The sequence below is a fragment of the Crocodylus porosus genome, unplaced genomic scaffold, assembly GCF_001723895.1.
Source record: "Crocodylus porosus isolate Cpor-Errol unplaced genomic scaffold, CroPor_comp1, whole genome shotgun sequence".
In the NCBI taxonomy this organism is placed as follows: Eukaryota; Metazoa; Chordata; order Crocodylia; family Crocodylidae; genus Crocodylus; species Crocodylus porosus.
In genome coordinates this window covers 5,602,102-5,626,870 of record NW_017728921.1, presented here as the reverse complement: position 1 = coordinate 5,626,870, position 24,769 = coordinate 5,602,102, and the positions used below count along the sequence as shown (strand labels likewise).

General features: G+C 39.7%; 1 protein-coding gene across 2 annotated transcripts in view; it reads left to right on the top strand.

Moving 5' to 3' along the window:
- The window catches only part of SBNO1 (strawberry notch homolog 1), a 44,689-nt gene extending 20,671 nt beyond the window's left edge, over positions 1-24,018 (top strand). For both annotated transcript variants that reach the window (XM_019538890.1, XM_019538891.1), the window contains 20 exons: positions 308-461; positions 1,758-1,940; positions 4,927-5,024; positions 6,006-6,157; positions 7,249-7,446; positions 7,798-7,968; positions 8,088-8,257; positions 9,298-9,429; positions 11,376-11,511; positions 12,236-12,348; positions 12,443-12,514; positions 12,922-13,021; positions 13,707-13,781; positions 14,041-14,187; positions 14,305-14,399; positions 14,646-14,738; positions 14,920-15,057; positions 15,867-15,943; positions 16,793-16,986; positions 17,721-24,018. In XM_019538890.1, the coding sequence (XP_019394435.1) occupies positions 308-461; positions 1,758-1,940; positions 4,927-5,024; positions 6,006-6,157; positions 7,249-7,446; positions 7,798-7,968; positions 8,088-8,257; positions 9,298-9,429; positions 11,376-11,511; positions 12,236-12,348; positions 12,443-12,514; positions 12,922-13,021; positions 13,707-13,781; positions 14,041-14,187; positions 14,305-14,399; positions 14,646-14,738; positions 14,920-15,057; positions 15,867-15,943; positions 16,793-16,986; positions 17,721-17,863 (2,641 nt within the window). In that variant the 3' untranslated portion in view covers positions 17,864-24,018. The remainder of the gene's footprint in view (positions 1-307; positions 462-1,757; positions 1,941-4,926; positions 5,025-6,005; positions 6,158-7,248; positions 7,447-7,797; positions 7,969-8,087; positions 8,258-9,297; positions 9,430-11,375; positions 11,512-12,235; positions 12,349-12,442; positions 12,515-12,921; positions 13,022-13,706; positions 13,782-14,040; positions 14,188-14,304; positions 14,400-14,645; positions 14,739-14,919; positions 15,058-15,866; positions 15,944-16,792; positions 16,987-17,720) is intronic.
- Positions 24,019-24,769: the final 751 nt, after the last annotated feature.

Sequence of the window (24,769 nt, the reverse complement as noted above, 5' to 3'; positions counted from 1 at the left end):
GAAAAAACCCACAAAATATTCATTTGAGTGCCACTTCATAATATAAACATTTTGCAACTCATTTTGTGATAAAGCTCGTGTTCATGGGGGTTGAGTTAGCTGTTCATGCAACCTTGACCTGCAGTATTTCTTGGTTTCAGTATTTATACAACTTAATGTGAATGGTTCATATTGTTCGTGAAGAGTGCTGGTTTCATAATCCATGTGCACTCATTTCATTTATTTCTAAACTGCTTGACTTTTTTTTTTTCTGGTAGGACGAGTTTACTATAATCTTGAATAACTTTTTTATCTTTGTTTTATTCAGAGGCGTTGGTGCCATGGAAATAGTTGCTATGGATATGAAACTGAGAGGAATGTACATAGCAAGGCAGTTGAGTTTCTCAGGTGTGACCTTCAAAATCGATGAAGTTTTACTTTCACAAGACTACGTTAAAATGTATAATAAATCTGTGAAACTGGTAAGAGTTTTATTTTTATTTAAATATGGCTTATGAGTTTAAGCTGGTAGTGGTGGAAAGCTTAACAACTTTGATCACAGAGTACTGTCCTGATAAGACGGCATGCCTTGCTGTCAGATTCTAACACACCTTCAACTCCCCTATGAACTTTAATTTCTAAGTAGAACTTTTACAGTCTTTTCTTCTATGCCTGAAGAAGGGTGCTTGTGTCCAAAAGCTTGGAAGTAGAGATTTTTTTTATTTTGCAAAAATCTAGTTGGTCTAATAAAAGAGATCACCTTCTACCATGAGTTCTGATTCCTTTTGCTGTCAGAGGAAAGGAATGAAGTCTATGTGGCTTAAGGATTTTCTTTGAGAGAAAACAAGCCTAAAGAGGAATTACTTCACAAACATTGCCTAAAATATTTCTTTGCAAAATAACAAGTGTTGAAGCGCTCTGAGCTCTGAAGAGTTGCACACAAAAGCTATGCTGCTGGTTGAAAAGAACTTAGTGGCTGCAGTTCAGTTATGCAGTTAGAATACTGCAGTCTTCTCTGATAACTTGACCTGCATGTACTTCTAATTCTCTTGAGCTAATGTATAAATGGGTGACTTCCATTAAATAATTTGGAACAAATTTGTAGGCTTGGAGGGGGGCATGTATGTATAAAAGCCCACTTGTGAAATCTAGCTATAATTTAATCCTGAAGTATATATGTTGCGCAGTATCTTTTAAGCTTTTCAGAATTGCAACACAAAACAATAAACAGCCACATTTGTATATTTACCTGAATCCAAGATGCCTCGTCACCTAGTTAAATAGTACACATGGAAAATTCTGCAGCAGTTCTGGCTCTGGGACAGCCAGAAATGGTGGCCCCAGCAGTCTTACCTTCAGCAGGAGCCACCCCAACCTGGGGCAGGTTGGAGCTCTCCTCCATCTTCACCCTAGGGCTGTCATACCTGCCCTAGCTGGTACTTGAATACAAGGCAAGGCTTGTCCCCCCTGTGTTAATTGCGGGGTGACCTTGCCTTGAATTCAAGTAAATACAGTAGTGTTAGAAACAAATATTAGCCAGAAATTGTGCCAGCAAAATGTAACTGAATAATACATAGAAAATACTTAGAGATGGGTATGGTGGATATTCAGTCGGACAGCTCTAACTCATTCCACTTTTTGTCTGTTTCATTGTTTTATCTGTTCAAGTCTAGTGCTGCCATAATAAAGACAGAGGTCTTACTTATCTTTGGGTGTTAAAAAATGTGTCTTTTTAAAATCATTTCTTTCAAAATTAAACTTAAATGTTATTTCTTCAGTGGGTGAGCGCCAGAGAGAAATTTCAACTAGCAGCTGATCTTATTGATGCGGAGCAGCGAATGAAGAAGTCTATGTGGGGTCAGTTTTGGTCAGCTCACCAGAGGTTTTTCAAGTATCTCTGCATAGCATCCAAAGTTAGAAGAGTAGTCCAGCTTGCTCGAGAGGAAATCAAGAATGGAAAGGTAAGCCAGTTAAAGTCTGACTTTGGTTCAGAATATTTAAAAAACCTTTATAAATATGGAGCCATGGAGATAACCAGATGAGAAACATTTTTAAAAGGTAAGCACATTTAAAGTGTGACAATTTGCAAGTAGTAAAATTGACCTGGTTGGCCTAGTGGAGACATGGTGGGATGAAACATTTGACTGGGCATTAGACATGGAGGGCTATAGGTTGTTTAGAAGAGATAGGAAGGGGGAAAAAGGTGTGGGGGGGTTGCGCTGTATGTTAGGGAACAGTATACCAGTTCTACCTTCCAAATGGGACCAGAGGAAGGCTTAACTGAGACCCTGTGAGTCAAACTTCCAGGAGAGCGGGGGGGAAAGGGATCTGATGGTAGGGGTTTACTATAGGCCACCACATCAGGAGGAAGAGCTGGATCAGGAATTCTCCAGGCAGCTGGGGGAGGCTGTGCATGCAAAGGATGTTGTGGTCATGGGTGATATGAATTACCCTGACATCAACTGGGAGGAGCAGTTGGCCAGATCTAGCCACTTGCAAAGGTTCCTGACGTGCGTACAAGACCTACACCTCGTGCAGGAGGTACTTATCCCCACTAGGGAAAATGCCATGCTGGATCTGGTGTTAGCCTCTGGGGACAACCCGGTGGGAGGTGTGCTAGTACAAGGGAGGCTAGGGGACAGTGATCATGAAACGATCCAGTTTGCTATTCAGAGAAAGGTGGGGAGGGTAACTAGCATAGCGCAAATGCTTGACTTTAGGGAAACCAACTTCCATGTGCTCAGGGCAGTAGTCAGGGAGGTACTCGGAGCCCAGGGGGTAGCTAGTATGGGGACCAAGAAAGGTGGTCCTTCCTCAAGGAGGCTATCCTTGGGCGCAGCGGGATGCAATTCCACTGCGCACGAAGGCAGGAAAAGGGTCCAAGAAACCTTCATTGCTGAGTGCAGATATCCAGGCTGGCCTGAGGGCAAAGAAAAATGTGTACTGGGGGTGGAAGCAGGGGGCAGGGACAAAGGAGGAGTACACCTCTCTGACCCGAGCTTGTAGGGATTTGGTAAGGGAGGCTAAAGCAGCACTTAAATTAGCTTCTGGGATTAAGGATAACAAAAAGTCCTTCAAGTATATAGGTAGCAAGAAGAAGTCTCGGGGTAACATTGGACCCCTACGGGGCAGGGCAGATGGTGCCGGACGCACGAGAGAAGGCAGAACTCTTCAACCAGTTCTTTGTCTCCGTGTTCCTGTCTGCTGACAATGGGGTGCTGTCGGGTGATAGCGTAGAGAGGCCCAGGAAGGATGCAAGTCCCCCGACTGTTAGTTCAGACCTGGTTAAGGATTACCTGGAGGGCTTAGATGCATCCAAGTCAGCAGGCCCGGATGACCTTCATCCATGGGTGCTGAGGGAATTTGGCTGGTGTCATTGCGGAGCCATTGGCACGGCTTCTTGAGGACTGGAAAAGGGCCAGTGTGGTCCCTATTTTCAAGAAGGGGAGGAAGGAAGAGCCTGACAACTACAGGCCAGTTAGCCTCATTTCTATCCTGGGAAAGGTCCTTGAAAACATTATCAAGGGCCACATTTGTGAGAGCCCTGCAGGGGAAGTGATGTTGAGGGGTAACCAGCACGGGTTTGTGCCAGGCCGATCCTGCCTGACCAACCTGGTCTCTTTCTGTGACCCGGTAACAAAAAGCTTAGATGTGAAGGAGGAAGTCGATGTCATCTTCTTGGACTTGCAGAAGGCCTTCGACACAGTGTCCCACCCAGTTCTGGTGGGGAAGCTGAGGGGCTGCGGCATTGATGAATGCACGGTCACATGGGTGGCAGACTGGGTCCAGGGGCGCACCCAGAGGGTGGTGGTGGATGGGTCGATGTCGACCTGGGAGGGTGTGGGGAGCAGAGTCCCTCAGGGCTTGGTCCTGGGGCCGGTGCTGTTCAACATCTTCATCAGCAACCTGGACGAGGGTGTGCTCAAGTTCGTTGATGACACCAAGCTGTGGGGTAAAGTGAATACACCAGCAGGCAGGGACCGCATCCAGGCAGACCTGGAGAGGTTAGAGAAGCGGGGGGATCTGAACAGGATGCAGTTCAACAAGGACAAGTGCAGGGTGCTGCACCTAGGGAGAGGGAATCAGCATTGTGGTTATAGGTTAGGGGCTGCCTCTCTCAGCAGCACAGAGGCAGAGAGGGATCTTGGAGTTTGGATTGACTCCAGGATGAATATGAGTCGCCAACGCGACGAAGCAACAGGCAGAGCCAACTGCACCCTGTCCTGCATCAACAGGGGCATCACTAACAGGTCCGGAGAGGTCTTGCTCGCCCTCTGTGTGGCGCTGGTCAGGCCGCAGCTGGAGTCCTGTGTCCAGTTCTGGGCGCCGCACTTCAAGAGGGACGTGGAGAACCTGGAGAGGGTCCAGAGGAGGCCACTCGCATGGTTGGGGGCCTCCATGGCCAGCCCTATGAGGAGAGGCTGAGGGACCTGAATCTCTTCAGTCTCCACAAGAGGAGGCTGAGGGGGGATCTTGTGGCTGCCTACAACCTTATCAGGGGCCAGCAGCAGGGACTCGGGGAAAGTCTGTTCACCAGGGCCCCCCTTGGAGTCACCAGGAACAATGGCCACAAGCTGAGGGAGGAGAGGTTTAGGTTGGATATTAGGAAGAACTACTTCACTGTAAGGGTGGCCAGAGCCTGGAATGGGCTTCCCAGAGAGGTGGTGCTCTCACCTGCCCTGGACATATCCAAGAGGAGACTGGATAGGCACTTGGCTGGGGTCTTATGACCCCTGCCACCCCCAGTGCTCCTTCCTGCGCATGGCAGGGCGTTGGACTCAATGATCTGTCCAGGTCCCTTCCAACTCAGTGATTCTATGATTGTGAAGCAAGTGTTGGAAGAGATACATAAACAGAAATCCACACACTTGTATTTTCTCTTGTTTTTTTCACTTACCAGTCACTGGGTTTTGTATTAATTTCACTTATGCTTTTCCTCCTCTTTAGTGTGTTGTTATTGGACTGCAGTCCACAGGAGAAGCAAGAACCTTAGAAGCCTTAGAAGAAGGTGGTGGAGAACTAAATGATTTTGTTTCCACAGCAAAGTAAGCCTGTTTTTAATATTTGGAAACCTAAATTTAGTTAAGTGTATTATCCCTTCAGGAACTCACTTGTGAATCTAGGTCCACATATTCCAGAAGCTTCTGGGGGCAGATGTAAGGATGTACAAATACTTTGTTTTTTAATACAGCACCAAATTTTGTTCAGATAGTATCACAGCAGTTTGGGTTAGTTTTGGCCCCCATATATGCTGCCAGTAGGCAAGTTGTCCTTTTTTTAAATATAGAATTAGCCATAACTTACTATCTTAAATATTTTAAAGTGACATATGACATGCTTTTCCTATTTGATACCTTGCCGTGTGTTTAGATTAAAGTTAAAGAATCCTAAGGGTCCTTAGCCACACTCCAAAACAGATTAGTATGTAATTTATGCTTCCCTTTTGGTTTTGCTTTCAGTATTTTTTGTATTGTTATTTTGAAATGTTAGTTAGATGAAGCATTACTTGCACTGTATTAAGTTACTTTTTTATAATTGTTGCTGACTTACACTGATCGTCTCAAAGTAAGTGAGAGAAACTGGGAAGTGGAACAAGTTCTTAGGTGATACAGAGCAATGATTTAGTCATGTTGTATTTCACCCATATTGGAAAAAACAGGTCCCATCAAGAGAAGAGCCTGATGAAGATTAAATGGGTGATTTGACTTCCAATATGTCTGAACTGAGAGAAAAAATAATTGAATTGATGCTTGAAACCAGAGCAGCTTTTTAAGATTTCTGATTAAAACCTTTTGTCAGTGTCCTAAAACACTGCTATAAAATAAATGCCCATAACAATGTTTGGTAGGGTGATGAGATGGAGTAGTAAAGTTTTCATTCTCTACACCTGTAAAATGAAATTTAAACTGCTTATTCAGTGATTGGAAGAATAAAAGGAAAGTCATTGGATTATTACATACATTTCTCCATTTTGAAAAATGCAGATGAGTTGGAGTAACGCTAATTCTTGTTTTTTCTTTGCACAGAGGAGTATTCCAGTCTCTTATTGAGAAGCACTTTCCAGCTCCTGACAGGAAAAAACTTTTTAGCTTGTTGGGGATTGATTTGACTGCTCAGAGTAACAACAATTCACCCAGGGACAGTCCTTGTAAGGAGAACAAAATAAAGAAACGGAAAGGTAAGTTTTCATCTGTTGTATATTTATAGTAATGTTGTGGGAATGGCAACTCTTGAATTTATATACAGGAGGCAGACATCTAATAAGCTTTGGGGAGGGGCAGACAATGCCAGCATTCACATATGGACATACATATGTTTGTCCAAGACTGGGATTACAGCAGTTTGTATAAACTAACATTCTTGTAAGTAGTAAATTGAGGGTACGAAAACTGTCCCAGTGGTTTCCAACTGAGGCCCTAAATCCTATCATTTGTTTTTAGCCCAAACTTGCATTGAGTGCAGAATTTGTAGATGCTTGGTAGATATGTTGAAGTAAGTAAAATTATTTTTAAAATGTTCCTCATAACTGTCTTGTGGCAAAAAGATCCTGAGCTCCTCTTTATTTATAGTGAACTAGGTTATTTTATGTGCATTCTCCAACTGATATTTCTAAGCGAACTGCCTACTACAATTTTAGCTTTTAGAAACTGAAGTAATGAAACTGTGGCTAAATTCTGGAAAACAGCAAATATTGCAAAAATATTAAAAGAGAGCAAAATAGCAGTTAACCTGTATTTTAAAATTGTAGATGTTCCAAGCTCATTAGTTTTACAGGCTTGCAACTTCAAAAACCTGTTTCCTTGGCCTTTCCTGCTAAAGTACTTCAGTAATTTTATAATTTTTATTTCAAGTGTTGGTTTTAACAATTCTTATTGAATTGGAGCCATTTGAATGACTTCTGAATTGAGGGGAAAAAAACATAATTGGAGAACATTTTTTTTTCCCCATGAGCTGCATGTGAACTGATTTAATTGAAAATAGAATTCTGTAAAAATTAGATGTATTAAAAGTTAAGTGGACTCCAGTCTTCAGGAAACGATTTGCAAAACTTAGATTCTCCAAAACTTAGAACTGGATATCTTTTCAGTATAATCTTTCATAATCAGCATTCTGTGTTACTTAACTGTGCTTAAAGTTGGCACTCCCAAAAGCCTCACTTTAATTCTGAGGTTTCTTTTTCTTAGCCGTTGGAGTGACAGGAAGGCAGGTTGTGCAAAAAAGAGTAAAATACGTGCAACTCAATTCATTTTATATTTTTGTGTGGAGTAGGTGAAGAAATAACCAGAGAAGCCAAGAAAGCTCGTAAGACAGGTGGTCTGGCTGGGAGCAGTTCTGACGAAAGCGAGAGCGAATCTGATGCCTTGGACAATGAAGAAAGTGACAATGAGAGTTCTAAATTTTTGAGTTCTGGCGATGATGATGACTTTAACCCATTTAGAGATGAATCCAGTGAAGATGATGAAGATGGTAAGCAAACCTGGATTAACTTCATTGAGCCTCTAGCTATATATGTGCAAATATCATACTTCCTATAGGAATTTGAGCTAAGCACTTTAATACAAGGCAAAATAAAGACTTTTATCAGAAATATATAATCTAACACTGTAGATTCTTCTAGTGATGCTGAAAAGATGATAGCTCTGGCATTGTCACTTTACAGCCAGTTTTAAACTGCTTTTATGCCTTAAAATCTTAACTAGCAGATGTGGTGGGGGAGGGAGGGATTGCAATTGGAAAAAAAAAAAAAGTTTGGAAAGTGGGGAGTGACTGGTTTTGAAGCTACTTCAAGCGTTTACTGTATATTTTATTTAACTTCAGATCCCTGGTTAATTAGAAAAGACCACAAGAAAAATAAAGAAAAGAAAAAGAAGAAAAGTATAGACCCTGATTCTATTCAAAGTGCCTTATTAGCTTCTGGTCTTGGATCAAAGCGTCCTAGCTCTTTTTCTTCCGCTGCTGGTACCACTACTTCTACTACTAATACATCAGGTATGAACAAATTTGACTTCGTTTGTGGACTGTCTTCTGTGTCTTCAGTCATTTTAACCATTAAAGACGTAATTGCTTGACTTTTTTTCTTTTTTTTTTTTCCCCTCTCTAATTTTCAGCTAACAGTAATACCAACAGCAGCTTTGTAACAAGCCAAGATGCTGTTGAAAGAGCCCAACAGATGAAAAAAGAATTGCTTGACAAACTGGAAAAACTAGCAGAAGATCTCCCACCTAATACACTGGATGAACTTATAGATGAACTTGGTGGTCCCGAGAATGTGGCAGAGGTAGGTTCATATAATTACAAGCTAAGAACTTGTTACTTCCCTTATTTGACTAAGTAATGATGGCATATGCCATTGCTAACTGGCTGCAATGAATTCGTGCAGAGTATTTTTTGTGCAGCTGTATAATGGAGAACAGAATTGAACTTGTAAGCAAGGAATTAGTTTTGTGGTTTTGGTAAGATGTTTTTTACCCCAAGTACAATAAAATGGAATAAAAAAAACCCAAAAGGGATCTGAATGAGTAGGGTTTAGGAGACTAGGAATTGTATGTAGTAGTATTTCCCAGCTTATGATGCTGGATACAAGGTGCTTTTTCATTGGGCAGGGAACACTGGCTTCATGGTTTTCTCCATGCAGTTTTACTCCCCTGACTGCTTGTATTTAGCTGAGGAGTATAAATAATACAGGATGATCCTGCTCCGTTGTTATTCTCAGCTTCTACCATTCAGGCAAGGAAGACCCAGAGCTGTATAATGAGAGGGTGAGGGAATGAGTGAGCTTCATAAATTGGTGCTTTTTTACCTACTTTCTCAATTGAGAGACTACCTTTCCAGGAGGATGCTTGTCTGTCCAGAAGAAATCCTTTATTTCTGGTCTCAAAGACTCTGTAAGGTTCAGTAAAGTTTTGTTCATACTCTTAAATTACTTTTTCCAAAATTACTGGCCTCCCTTTTATGTGGTGGTCCTTACTCTAATCTAGGTTGTAAAGTGCTCAGCTCTAATCCCTATGGAGCCTTGCATACTTCTGCTTACTGAATATTAGGATTGGGGGGAAGGTCTTTTTTTTTTCTCTTCTCATTCAAAGACTTTTATTACTGCCCCAGCATATGAAATTGCCTGGTTACTAATGAAGCTTCTGTTGTCAGTTGGTAGAGCTCTACAACTGTGGTCCTCATCCCTTCTACACAACTGGCTTTACAGTCCCCTTTCTGTTTCCAAGTGCATTTAAGCCAGAGGCCTCGGATATTCAACTTGAAATTGCTCTTACATGGACAGTTCTGTGTTTAATGTGTAGCCTAAAATGTTACTTTATTTTAAAGATGACAGGCCGCAAAGGGAGAGTTGTAAGCAATGATGATGGCAGCATATCTTATGAATCAAGATCTGAACTTGATGTGCCTGTTGAAATTCTCAACATCACCGAAAAGCAGAGATTCATGGATGGAGATAAGGTACATGTATTTCTGTATTATTTCCAGAGGTTTTTAAGAAACATAAGAGGACTTATGACCAGGATATTGGTTGCTATATTCTTAAATCAGCAGTTTGAAAATCACTCGGAAGTATACTACAGTGGTAATATTAGGGCCGTCTAGAAGATATGTACCACAGTAATCTATAACGCTTCAGTCCTCAAAACCTAGGTATTTAGTAACCCTAATAGTATGTGGCTATGGCATGCCCTGAAGGTCAAGCTCCCTTTCCATTAAGGGTGGGAATTTAACTGTTAGGTTTAATAAACTCTTTCTGATTTAGAAAGAACTGTTCATTTCAAATGGATGCTTCTACAGGGACTTTAGATGTATCATACATTTTTTAAAAATGTAAAGCTTTTTTTCCTGCTCCCTTGCTGTATTAAGATCCTCTTTTGGGGGCAGTGCTGTATAATTGTGGTCACCTCTATCTCCAAAAAAAGCCATTTCACAATTAGATGCAAGGAAGAGAACACTGAGTTACTTGATTTAAAGAAATTCAAAGATGGAAAAGATGGATTTATCATACAAAAAAATTTAAAAACAAAAGGCAAGATCTATAATAGATCGTATAATAATAGAGCACCATTGAATAGCTTTTGTCTTCTATTCTAATAAGAAGGGGATGTTCAGCTTAACCAAATGATATCTTCAAAACTGATGAAAGGAAATACTTTTTCTTGCAACATAATCCAGCTGGAGCTTACTGCCACAGGAGGGCATTGAAGTCAAGAATTAGGAACCTTCAAGAAAGGGACTAGATGGTATGGATAAGAATGCCTGGAAATATTTAATCCTAGCATTTTAAAAAAGATGCAACACCTTTTTAAAGTTCAAGGTGTAAACCTTTTTTAACTTCTGAAGATTAGAAGGGCATTTTCATGGGACCAGATGTCTTCCTAGTATGGGTTTCGTTCCCCTCACCTCTCCTAGGGGTATCTGATGCTGGCCACTACCAAAGAATACTGGGGGTGGGACACAGACTATGGGGTCTGATCAGCTATGGCATGTCTTGCGCTCTGTATTTCTGGAGGCATCGGAGAGTAGCACCACTGAACCGCACGTCTGCTCACTTCTTGTTCTGTTTGCAGATCTGCCAGCTCCTATAATCAGTTCTGGTATTTTTCTACTACTTGCAGAGCCAGAGAAGGCCTGCAGGGTGTTGCTCACTCTTAGCCAAGCAAGGAGACTTCTGGTTATAGGGCTAGTTGCTTTTCTGACTCATAACTGACCTCTTCAAATGCACTCCCGGAGGTGTCTTGTCCCTAGCTTCAGTCCTCCCAGAATAGAACCTTGATTCTCTTCCCAGTCTGGGACCACGTGCACAGTGTCGTGTCTCAGCCCTGTACCCTCGTCTTCTACAAGCTTCCAAATGAAACATAGTTTTTAAAATACTTAAAATTGTTATAGCCTCCTGTATTAAATTTTGCAGATCTAGCTGTTGGCACAGAGGAGTTGTGGTTTTTTTACCACCTTTATGGAAATAAGTATTGTTTGCAATAAGATAAAAAGATGACTGCATTGTTATACCTGTCTTTAAGACCAATACACTTTCAAATGCCAGCCACCACCCTATAGAAAGGGGACAAAAGTTGCAATAAGACCTTTTTTTTTCCCTTTTAAGAAGCATGGGATTCTGTCATAACACTTCCCTTTTGATGTGGCAAGACTGGATCCAGGTTTGCCAGAAAAAAACATTGCTGAAAGATAAAGTAACAAACCCATCTCATTCTCAGATTGTCTCCACTATTTGTAACTTAATGACATGGATTGGACACCAGCCTTCTTGCTTTCCCCACATGATTAATGCTTGGGATCAAATAACAGTTAACTCAGCAAATTTTGAAGTGCTTCTACAAATCTGGAAACCCAGGTTTGCTCTCAAATGTACTGCTAACTAACCATTGTATTTCATCTGTTTTAAGAACATTGCCATCATCTCTGAAGCTGCCAGCTCGGGTATCTCTTTACAAGCAGACCGGAGAGCTAAGAATCAGAGGCGGAGGGTGCACATGACTCTGGAGTTGCCATGGAGTGCAGACAGAGCAATACAGCAATTTGGTGAGTAACTTCTGTTTTTAAGTCACCCAGTTCAGAACCAGTGTATTGCACATCACACATTCATACGGTATCAAGTTCAGCCATTGGGTCTTTCATTTTGTTAACTGTAGTGGTTTTTGTTGCACTCCAGTAAATAAAAACAATTATTACACTAGATACTTACATACGTGACTTAATTGTGTTGTATTTACTGTGCATTTTTATGAAGTAGTCATATTCAGAATGTGTTCGTGGTTTTGTTATACTATTTACAGTAAATACTGAAATATTCACAGCAAAGCTAACACTTTTTTGAGGCTTTTATTAGTACAATAGAAATGGTTAGCTTAGTTATATTTATATGTAAGCTTCCCCTGTCTATAAGTAGGAATAGAATTTCTCTCTGCACCCAGATGTCTGACTGAGACTGATGTGCTTTTCTCCATGTGTGTGCCTAGACTTTGTCTTCTCTGTGTATAATGCTTGCTTGTTTCTCTTCAAAGGATAAGAGAACAGTGTATCTAACAGTGATACATATGTAAGAAGTTTCTCTAAATCTGACAGATTCTGATCGTATTTCTTTGACACTCAACTTATATATGTTGTACTGTAGAATTAAATGAATGGTCTTTTATTGCTTGTTTGCAAGTCTGGGAACTTCCTTCACTTTTCTTATCAAAGATATTCTGAAGAGCTGCTAGTTGGGATTTGTGTAATATTTTTGTCATTATTTTTAAATATACAGGAAGAACCCACAGGTCAAATCAAGTTACTGCTCCAGAGTATGTGTTCCTCATTTCTGAATTGGCAGGAGAGCAGAGATTTGCATCTATTGTCGCAAAAAGATTGGAGAGTTTGGTAAGGCATGTTCATACTCAAATAAAGCATAGGTATTTTTCCCCCAGTGCAGGGTTCCTTGTGCCTTTATAATTACAAGGTGTTTTCTTGACAGGGGGCTCTCACTCATGGAGACAGAAGAGCTACAGAAACTCGAGACCTTAGCAGGTTCAACTTCGACAACAAGGTGACTGCTTTTTCTGTTTCAGTAAAAATACTAGGAAAATGTTAGAACTACCTTCCTGTGGCAGGAGTCCTTCCTCACTCTCCGTTACTGAACTCTTTTGGTTTTGTTTTTCTTAAATTCTGTCTGCTTTTGGAGTATATAACGTTTACTCTGTGGTATAAAGTGTCATGGAAAACTAGTCCTCTAGAGAGAGTGTGACTGTATAGAGTGCTGTAAAAAATGCTAGATATAAGGGTTGAGGTTTTAATCCCAAGCAGTTTATGGTCATTCACGTAAAATAAGTCATGAATTTTTGGGTTATATGTAAAAGAAATCTAAACTGAAAAATAGATTTTAAGTATTGGTTAAATCCATGTATGTGGTGTAAACACTTGTGCAAAATCTTGATGCAATTTTTTTTTATGCAGTATGGCAGAAATGCTTTGGAAATTGTTATGAAATCCATTGTGAATTTAGATTCCCCAATGGTGTCCCCACCTGCTGACTATCCAGGAGACTTCTTTAAGGGTAAATATAAGTTAGTATGTTCTTGTTGCCTGCTTTTTGCTGAGGTTGGCTGGTTTTAAAAGAACTGTTTCTTTCCATATTCACCACGCTAGCAAATTAGGTTTTAAATTGAAGCGATTATTCTTGATACCAAGCGATCTGATTCTTTTCAGATTGAGTGTGAACTGTGAATTTTAAATTCCTGTACAGAAGGCTGCTTTCTCTAGAGTAAGAGAATATGGCCTTCCATGATGAGAACAGAAGAATATAATTTCTGCTAATATTTAAGATGTTGGTCTGCTTTGTGAAAAGAAAAGTAGGGATTAAAATGGTTTTCTGCAATGGACATCAGTTTCAGGGACTACTAACAGCTTGTCTGCACGTACTTATATAACTGAAGTACGTCCACCAACCATTTAAAAGAAGAAAAACAACTGTTACCCTTCCATTTTTGCTCTTCCGTTGACCATATATAGTAATGCCAGTATTTTCTAAGACCATTAACTAAGGTTCTGTGGTAATGTTTTGGCACATGGATCAGTCAAATTATGTATTTGGATATGCAGAGGTTTGCAGTTGGGTATTGGAGTGGGGGCTTCATTTATCTGCTGCTCCAAAAGGAATCACATGGGCTTTAATAGCCATTTTCATGGTTGCTCAGATGGATGGTTTTAGTCCAAGTAACATCACTTTTGTTTCTTCTTAGATGTCCGGCAAGGATTAATAGGCGTAGGCCTGATAAATGTAGAAGACAGATCTGGAATTCTCACACTTGACAAAGGTATTGTTTTTGATGCTTTTTTTAAGCACTGATAGCAGGTGAATAACTTGTCCATTCAGAAATAGTTTCTGCAGTTGTTACAAAATTGCTAAGGAGAGCCAGGAGCAAGTGTAGCATTTGAAACTTGTTAATCTACTTATGCCCAGATTTAAAAAAAAATGTACTAAGATGCTTGCTTTGTTTCAAAAATACTGCTTTTTAGGTTTTGTTTGCCTGAATACCTAGAAGCTCCAGGTTTTGAAATCATGTTTCTTTTTAGATTATAACAATATAGGAAAATTCCTGAATAGAATTTTGGGTATGGAGGTGCATCAGCAGAATGCCTTATTCCAGTATTTCTCTGATACGCTAAACGCAGTTATACAAAATGCTAAAAAGAATGGAAGATATGACATGGGGATTTTAGGTAAGTAAATCAAATTTCTGAAGTTGACTTTTTTTGCTTTTTTTTTTTTTTTAAATTGTACACTGCTTCTCTTGCGTAACATCTTTTATTTTTATTATTATTATTTTCCTTTAAAAGATCTGGGTTCTGGGGATGAGAAAGTGAGGAAGACGGATGTTAAGAAATTTTTAACTCCAGGATATTCTACCTCTGGACATGTAGAATTATACACAGTAAGTTTTTAAATTAACTTGATCTTTTCACTGAATTGTGAAAAGATTGTCCTTGCAAATCAAGTATTTTTAGTGTTCCACCAAGGTTATAAGTTGCTCACCCAGTACTGAAAAGAATTGGTTCCTGATCTTCCAAAAACATTAAGTCTTTGCCATTTTCCCAATTTTGTTTTTGTGGTGGTGTTTTTGTTATTTGTCAGTAAGTGTCCCGAACCTTGTATTAATTATTTGTAATGTCTCTTCTAGATCAGTGTAGAGAGAGGAATGTCCTGGGAAGAAGGAACTAAGTTTTGGGCAGAGCAGACTGGACCAGATGATGGATTTTATTTATCATTACAGGTAAGTGTGCAGCAGCCTTTGCAGATTTCTCAGATGAAATCCTAAATAAACTGTAATAAATAACCTGCCTAAATAAACTTTCTAACTCAATCTCTTATACAAGGTGTGAATCTTTTGAAAATATTCAGAACGTCAACAATTTAAAGTACATACAATTCAATAATTCAGCATTCCCTTCTAGATAAGAAATAACAAGAAAACTGCCATCCTGGTAAAAGAAGTGAATCCCAAAAAGAAGCTTTTCTTGGTATACAGACCAAATACTGGGAAACAACTCAAACTGGAAACTTACGCAGACCTGAAAAAGAAATATAAGAAGGTAGCCTTTTAAAACAAGATTACTTAAATTTGCTTTGTGGTGAAGGAAAGTGTAAACTGTATTTACAAGTGAAAGTAGCTGGCAAGTTTCAGAATGTCTTAGCTAATTAATCATGTAGTATAAACTTCCTTCAGTAAATTTCTTTAGTTGTCTTCTCTTGGGTTTTGCCAGACGACCTACACACTTTCAAGTTCAGGTATACAAAACTTAATAAAACTAAGCCTTTCTATAATATAGAAGCACTTTTTGGAATCAAATGGGGGATAATCCCTTTGCAGTTAGCTTGCAGAAAATTTACTTTACAAGGGTTTTTGTGAGTTATGGTTTTTTATAACCAAACTGTTTATGAAGTTTTAGTCCCCTGCTTACTGTCTCCAAAGCCCTGAGATTGCAAGATCGTATTTTCACCGCAGACGCATACTTCACGTTCTTGTGAAAATATTTCTTGGCAACTGAGGTGTTAGTTTAAATGAACACTCAGACAGACGAATTAACAGAGTCCAGTCATCCTCATTTCTTCAGGTTTGAATTTAAGGTTCTGTCATTCACCAGTCAGTATCTCAGTCAATCACATGGTTTTGCAGTGCTGAAGGTTTTATTTTTTTAGCCTAGTTTGAAACTGTTTCCATTGATAGGTATAACTGGATGTAACAATGAATGATAGTTTGCTTGATAAGTTGTTTCATTTTTTTTAAATCATAATCTTTTAAATGCTGCCCCTAGACGTGAGTATAAAATAGTGTGCTGTTCTGTATGAGTGTTCAGAAATGGTGCGTAACATTTTAACACAAATTTAAATGGCTTTTCAGGTACCTTCTGAAGATGCTCTGCCACACTGGCTAGAGCAGTACAATTCTTCTGCGGATACCTGTACTCATGCTTATTGGTTAGTACTTTTGCTGTTAAACGTGTTTTCAGCTAAGGTCTTTGACTAAATCTGATACATGATCACATTCGCCAATCATAAATTCCAAAATCTAGTATTGCTCACTTTGAAGAAATTTCAGTCACAAATAGTTCCAAGTGGTGAATGGCAACCTCTCTCCTTAAGGCAGTTGAAACTAGGAACTTATTTAAGGATTGTGACTTCACTTTCAATTACTCACGCCTCAGTCAGCATATTGATCTGATCAGTGGAATATGTTTCATAGACATTTGAGCTGGAAGGGACCTCGGAAGATCGAATCCAGCCCCCAGTGTTGGCTATAACTGAGTTACCAAGTTTGTGTGATCCCCTTTAACTAGTTTTATATAGTGAAACTCATGAATACTAGCTTTAGTTCCGAGTCCCCTCATTATGCAGCACAGCTCAGCTCTCAGCCTCTAAACTTCCCAAAAGTCAGGAATTTTAGTGTCACAAGATGTCACCTTGTTTACTGAGTAATTTTCCTCTCCCCATCTCTGCAACCTGCATTAGAAAGTAGATCTTCAGCTGGTGTAAATTAGTGCATCTAACTTGGAACTGTACCTTTTTACAACTGCTCAGGTTGCGGTCCTAAGTATACTAACAGCTGCTTGAGACTTCACACTGAAAGGCATTTTATGGACATGGATAAAATTATTTCCATCTCATTATCCAACTCTTTGCATTTTTGAGGATTTTAATTCTTTACACATTCTTAAAAGTGGATACTGAATACCAGTAATGATTATGAAATAAACGTGTGTAGTTGCTTGACTTGAACTTTTGCAAAAGTGTTCATTTGAATTTAAAAGAACACCTTTCTTCCACCAGGAGAGGCAACTGTAAGAAAGCAGGCCTGGGATTAGTTTGTGAAGTTGGCCTCCGGTGTCGAACATACTATGTCTTGTGCGGTTCAGTACTAAGTGTCTGGACAAAAGTAGAAGGAGTTTTAGCCTCTGTGAGTGGTACAAATGTGAAAATGCAGATAGTTCGGCTAAGAACAGAAGATGGACAGAGGATTGTAGGTAAGTAGGTTTATCTGGTGGTTTAATTTTCTCCCTGCTGGCATTAACTCTCCTGTCCATATACCTTGAGAGTGGTGCAGAAGGCCCACAGGGTATCTTTACAGGAGAACAGGCCTTCCTGTGGATTGCTAAGTTAAAAATCACACCTGTAGTACCAACTGCTTCAGAGCAGTCTGAAAACAGAAGAAATTTTCCTAACCAATCCTGTGAGCTTGACTTGGTAGTAAGCCAGAGTTGAAATGGCTGAAGGGCCAAAAAAAGAAAAGGGGAATTTGCCATGGCAGTAAGTCCCTTCAAACTAAAGAGCAGACCCTCTGGAGTAAACAGATGACTGCCTGCCCATGTCTGTAAACGGCCATTTTCTCTTGCTGTTTATCACAGGATCCATGTTCTCAAAAAATAAAAAGGCAAGAACACTTGTGTCCCAGGGCATCTGCTTTTCTCCCCTTATGCTCCAAGAGGAGATTTTCCAGCCCTAGTTCTCAGGCTGTTCTCCTTTCCCTCTTGTGAAGAAGAGCAGGCCCTCAGTTGCAGCACAAGATACGCTTCTGCAGGGCTGAGCTGTTGGAGTTTGTACAATTCCATATCGCTAAACCGCTTGGTGAACCTGCCCCCAGCTGTGGCTTTTGATGACATAAATGAAGCTTAAGGCACCGAGAACCACTGACCCAAGGTCTTAATGTATAAAATGTTGGCATGCCAAGGAAGCACATCTGACTTGTTGTTAATTACAGGTTTGATCATTCCTGCAAATTGTGTATCGCCCCTTGTAAACCTCCTGTCAACGTCAGACCAGTCTCAGCAGCTTGCAGTACAACAGCAGCAGATATGGCAGCAGCATCACCCACAGAGCATCACCAATTTCAACAATGCCTAAGAGGACAAACGCCAGGTGTTGACTTTGGTGTGTGAGCAAAGGCTGTAAAAGCATATCACTTGCATAAAAATCAGGGACAGATTCCAAAGAAATATAACTTTATTCAGTTCGGTTGTGTGCTCTCAGAAACACTTTGGGAATAGAAATACACAAAGGATGGTAGAACTGCAAACCAGCAGTTGCTTATGGTGGTGCATCTGTCTTATGCTCTCTGTAGTGCTTCCTGTCTGCTTTTACTTTTGGCCTTTTATGCTACAGACCACAATTTGTTTGAAAATGCTTGAAAATCCCCCCAACAGGCTTTATTTGATCTTGTCATACAGTGCTCAGGGTTTAACGCAGTACATCAATGCCATTGCTGTGGGAGATATCCTTGAATGCATGTATTGAGTATATATATAGAAAATATATATTGAGTTTTTCTCTTCAACTTGTAAGTTTATAAAAGCATGAAACCTAGAGGTTGCACATCATGCATTCAGGTTCTTTCCCAGTTTCTGTTTGACAGTGCATGTCTTTGGAAACGGGCATGAACAGGATAAACACACAAGACAAGAATTCGGAGAGAAACACAATCTTAGTTGTACAGCATTGATTATTGCATTTTTATAGTGTTTATACCCAGGTATTGCATTTTTTTCTGGTTCTCTCCTGGAGGTTATATATTTGAGTCTGCAATGTTCTTTTTGTGATAAACATCTTAAATTAAAAAAGTTAGTTCATTTTTTAATGTATTAATGGTATTCCTAATGTGTGCTGCAAAGATGGCTAAAAGCCTATTTTCCTTTAAAGTTAAATATTTCCTTAATCTGAGGTGGTTATGAAAGCTAAGTGCAAATTCACTTCCATCTCACATACAATCTTATATTTTTTACTTCATTAATGTAATTTAATTTGTCACTTGTAAGATGAAACCGTACTTGAGCTGTAAATTAGACAATGGGAAACACTTGAGGGTTCCGCTGTATGTGCTGTTTCTGTTACCCGGTAACTTGAATACTGTTTAATATGTTGTAAGACATTGTAGAGTTTATCTGGAGCTGTTTAAAAGAAATTGTAATGTACAAATGTGAATAGTTACTTATCTATAATATGGATAAGTTTTGTTTTGCTTATAATAGTAGATGTTTATAAGAAAGTGAAGGACAATGTTTGTCATTTCTTGCTTGCACAGGTTGCACTATTGAAAATTGAGATTGTATAAACCTGTCCAAAAAATCCCTACAAGATAACCATCTTGTAGATGTCAAATAAAAGTTATTGTACTAACAAGAAGTGGAGTTTTGTTTAGGCAATCGCTGTATTTCCAAAAAACTAACAAGTCCATACAATTGGAACTTCAGAAGGCCCGGGATATTCTAATCCAGCTGTAGGCCTTCTGTCCTATGGTCCAAGTCTTGTTGTTTGGCTCTCGTATTCAACTGAGTGACATATATTCTCCCTGGGTAAAGACTAACCACAGCTGATGTATTTTAAGGTTAAGGCTGACAGAGACTGTACGGCTATAAAGCACGTGACCCAGGTATTAGTGGGTGGAGTTTTATTTGTAACAGTACGAAATGGTGGGACCCTTACCTGATACTGTCTGTGTACTGTATCTTAATTCTCTAGTGGGGTGGGTGATAACATCAGCAGAAGTAGAGCACATGTACTAGATTCAGTGGACCGTAAAGGCAGGCAAAGTGTTTGGGGGAGCGTGTTGAATGTATGCCCACCATTGCCGTGTTTTAGTGGGATCCACTAAAGTAGTGGGATTTTTTTTAAGTATGTTGGCAGGTCATGTGTGAATCGTTACTGTAGCTGGTTGGAAACTGGGTTACAATAAACAGCATAGAATTCAAGCCTCAAACTTTAAAAATCAAGTCTAGTTTCAAAAAAACATTCTTCGATGAGATTTGTTCTCACTAGCAAATAGCAAATAAACCCTGAAGTGGTAACTTTTTGCAACTAAAAGCATTTTGAAATGAAACGCGGTCCAATACGCTTCAGTTCATTCTGCTGAGGAGAGCACCTTGCTTTCTAGCATGTAAGCTTGTCGGACTCAGCCAAACGAGGTCGGCTTTCCAAGGTTGGAGTCTGGATGTTGTGCATTTGCCACTCACTTTTTTAAGAGAAACTGATTGGGGAAAAGTCACCAAAAACATTTTTGTTTGGAAATCGGTGAAATTGTGTTTCCCAATAGCTTTTTCTTTTAGGCAGGTGTTTTAGTAACGGACAAACGAGCAATACATTTTCATATATGATTGTCTCTTGCAAAAAAGCTACACCTTCCCCCGACCCCCATCTCTAAACTGCAGATGCATAACAGCTATTCCTATAATGCTTATATATTTTCCAACCCAGACCCTACCTGTTGCCTTCCCTCATTTAGCTCCTGATCCAGCCTGCTAATGCATGTGGACCCCCAGCTCCAAAGAGACCATTCTGGAGCTATAAACATTTTAGTCAAAGTCATTGGTTTTGTTTTCACACTGCATAATTGTCCCCCTATATAAATAACCCACCTGTCTTGGATTTTGTGTGCGCACCCTGAGATGTCTTGACCTACTGTGTCTGATGAGCTGCTCACTCAGCAAGTGCCATGCTATTTCTGAAGTGAATTTGTGTCTTTAGCATTAGATGCTGGAAATGCTGTAGATAATAAGACAATAAGCTCTTGAAAGCCTAGAAGTACAAGTGTAAAGACTAGGGGGGTGGGAAGGAGGAGAGGCGGGGAAAGAAATCATAACCACCCTGTTATCATGCATAATCTTTTGCAGCACCTCAAGTATTGGACTTTAGGGGAGAGAACCAGATCCCATTGTGTAACTGAAGGGTGAAGTAAGAATCTTACATTGCCCTGTTCCTCCTAAGTTGTCATGTTTAAGTACGTGCGTGAAATTAAATCTGGATACATCTTTCATTAAATTAACTATTTAGCTTCATCCGTGTTGATCACCATTCCCATCCTGCATGTGTCCCAGCTGTAGAGATGACCATGTGGGAAACACACGATGTATATGTCCAATCTTCTGTGGCTCAGTCAGTTTTTTTTACTTGTGTGGATTCAGGATTCTGACTAGCTTGCTTGTTTCAGTTATAATAATCTGCTGGTCTGTGAATAATAATACAAATGCAGCCATAACTTACTGAAATAACCATCCTGTCCAGTTAAGTCTTCAATTTTTTTTTAGTGACCATATGATCTAGCAGTAGCGCACACCTCTTAAATGATGGACTTGAGGTCCAAAAGATGCAGTTGTCTAGTCTTGAAGTGTGTTTTCTCAACAGATGAGTTCTGTAACCTGTAAACGTTTTTTGCAAGGGAGTTATCAAGCTATTTTGATTTTGTTTGTTTGTTTGCTTTGGAGATAAAACTCTCCCACGTCCCATAATATACTATGTACATATATAGATAGACCATGTATATAGAAATGTTAAAGGCTACTGAGTTCATTCATGTAAATATCTCTTGTAAATCTAGACTTGATGGTCTTATTCTTTGTATTTTCTCTGCTCCTGTCCCAAGATTGTCCCATTTTCGTGACCTGCCACACAGGGCATTTTGTGTATTTCAGAGTGATATTTAAATCAGTTCTCAAGGGATGTCTGCATACATTGTAGATAATATCATTTTCAGTCATATTTTTCACAAATACCAACTGTCTGTCTTTCACAACCCTATCACTGTGTATTATGTATTTGTATTCAGTTTTATAGTGCGTACTGCAGTGTCTTGAAAGAGGCTGATTCCTAATACTGTACTTGGGTGACCAGTACTATGCACTTATTGGATGGAAACAGTCGTTCCAGTTTTTATGCTGTTTATGTGCAGTTTCTCTTTTGGGGTCTCTTTAGCCTTTTCAGTGCAGTCTGTATCCTGAGGGCTTAAATTTCTAATTAGGTTTTAGTGGGAGAAGACCATCAGGAAATCCTCCAGTCAGGACTTATTGTTAACAGTAATAACTAAAAGTAGATATGGTCCATGTGAGCAACAGCCCTGTTCACAATCTGAACTGTAAAGCGGGATGATAAAGCTATAGTCAAACCTTGATCTTCAAAGTGCTCTGCAAAGGTGAGGGTGGAGAACATGTGGCTGCTGTGCAGAGAAAGCCTCGGGCTTCATTTTAGCGTGCAGTGAAAAGGCAGCGCAAACATCCTTATGGGAGAAAAGCAATCAAATTCTGCATCTGCAGAGCTAGTGCCAAAACACAGATAGTGAAATCTAGGTCAGAAGTGATGGAAAAGAGCGAATGAGAGAGCCAGGTAATGTAGTCTGCCCTCAGTCAGCTACTAAAAATTAGCTGCCATCCAGTCATGGTGAAGGCACTACTCTCCCCCATTCAATCCCCTGCTTGGGAAGGACTGGCTTCATTGCACTTCCTTGCAATGCTGTACATTTTATGCAAGTCCACAGAATGGAGTGTCCTGGAAGGAAGCATCCTACGGTCAACCAGGACAAAACTAGTATCTGGCCATTCCATTTTCCATTATAGTCTTTACTAAGAAGCTCTGACTGTAGGAAAATATTTGAACTATTTTGTCAGTGCAGTGCCAGCTACCATGCGTAGGACTCCTTGTAACAATCTCGTGGCAGAGATCAACAAAAGTAGCCGGAGTGACAAACCAATGCAACCACTGCAGAGTGAAGTGGGCCATCCCTTGAGCCAAAATGCAAGTAATAAAAGTATGTGGAGACTCTAGATAGCGTGCAATTGGTAACAGCCTGGCCAGTTATAAGATAGTGGGGCTAGTAGCTTCATGCTACTATAAAAATACAGGGAGGAGAAAAGCGCTTGAAATGCTGATGTCTTGCAGAAATGCTTACTGCAGGTAGTGACAATGTCTTGGATCTCGTGGTATGGTATGCATTAATGTCTTTTAAGGCCTGATGGAACTATTACAATTCGGTCCAACTTGCATTAATACAACTGTAACATTTCTAGACAATACGTTAGTGACGTCAAATTGCATTATCGTCCACAAAATTCCAGGCTGTGATAAGGCTTCAGAACTTAGATTGGCCTTTTTATACTGCAAGTGCGCACACTCAGAATCTGTTGATGAATTTTTGTTGTATCGAGTTTAGCAGTGCAGCAGCATTTCAGTACATTTTGTAATGACACTTAAAGGACACCAGAATAATGTTGGCGGGGAAGGGGGAGAAAACTGGTTTATGGGGGTGAGGACAGAATAGAAATAATGGTGGTAGCTGTACTTAGAGCAGAGCTATTGTTCTTGACCACATCTAGTAATAATATGTTGCTTAAGCAGGGGCTTATTTCATTTTAGCAGTAGGGGAGTTGACTCATTGTAAATCCCTAATAACATTTTTCTTTAATTTACAGTTTGTAATAGTCTCATCAGTTTCTGATTGGGGTGTTTTTAAATTTAAGTTTCAGCTTAGAGGAAACTTAAGAGTCAGGTGACTTGGAAATTGGCTCATATGTATCTGACTTGCACTGGGAAGGGTAAAGAGGCCTTACATCTAATGTTCAGTTTGTGATTTTAAAAACCAAACTGATCTCTACTCTCTTATTTGCAGGGATGAACTTTATTAAAATGCCACTTTCATCAGAGGCACATGACAGTATCGCTGCATGTAAAGTTATTAAACTCACTAGTAATTTACCTAGAACTCTACAAACTACTGAACTTTATCTTCTGCAAGTGATCACTGCCCCAGCATCTTTCACTGATCCTGTGGAGGAGGTATATGTACCTCTACAATAAAATTTGCCATGAGGCTCTACCTCTGAGCAAAAGATACTTCCTTAACCAGAATTAGAGCTTCATGGCTTTGTGTGTTCTCACTATACATCTTAATAGTACGTGATGGATTCCAAAGACATTTCAAATTAAGGTGAATTGCATGTGTCCATCTATGTTGCTAATTCTTATTTGAAATCTCTGCCAGCATTAGACCTTCATCCTCTTTTGGTGCACTGTTGCATTGCACCTCCTTGCCTTTCCCTTCTTGGTACAAAATATCTATATAAATATATAAGCTCAAACCGTCTTTGATACACGTGGCAGAAATTTGGGGTGTCATGCAATAAAATGTTAATGGCTGCATTTAGCAGGATTTATACTCGCTGATTAAAAATGACAAACTCTGGAACATTGTGAATTCTGTATTTAGCTGGGGTTTTTTGTAAAAAACAACAAACAAAAAAGATAAAAATCTTAAATAAATTAAACTGGCTACTACTTTTTTGATTAGTTTTCTTTCATTTTCCACTCTAACGTTGAGTTCCGTTGCTGCTGATTCCAAATGACCAGACTTTCAAACAATCATCACATGCTGAAGATGGTTGTTACCTGAGCTATCTTGGGACCTTTAGACTAGTGAGTTTTGGCCTAGGGTGCAGTGAGATCTTTCTTAAGGGTACTGCACAATATATTACCATTATTAAGTGTGCAAACACCTCCCCATGGTTCACATAATAAACCCAGAGATTTCCAATAGCAATCCACAGTGTCAAAAACCTGACCTGTTTTGACTCGGGTTTTTTGCCGCAGAAAAATTGCAGTACAAAAAAACAAGCAAAAGCTAAAAGTTAGCATTTTACAAAGGGTGCCTGGAGTCTTAAGGAGGCTGAGAACCACTGCTTTTAGACTTCTAAAGATAATTTTTGCTATAAATGAAATAGTTTGCACTAATTTAGTCAGTGAGAATGCCTGGCACTTTTAACACCTCTGTAAGGATCTCTGAAGTGTAAACACATATTTAATTAGCAGATCTGTAGTATGAGTCCTGCTCAAAAATAATTATAAGGTCCCTTCATGAGAAAAACAGGGCTGTCTGCACTGCATCTCAAGGCTCAGAAACATGTCCTTTGTTAGTGCCCTGTGCTGGAGCACGCACAGTGGTTTTGCTTCTCTTAGGGTGACAGTTTGAGACAAACCAGTCTTGTGCTATTCCCA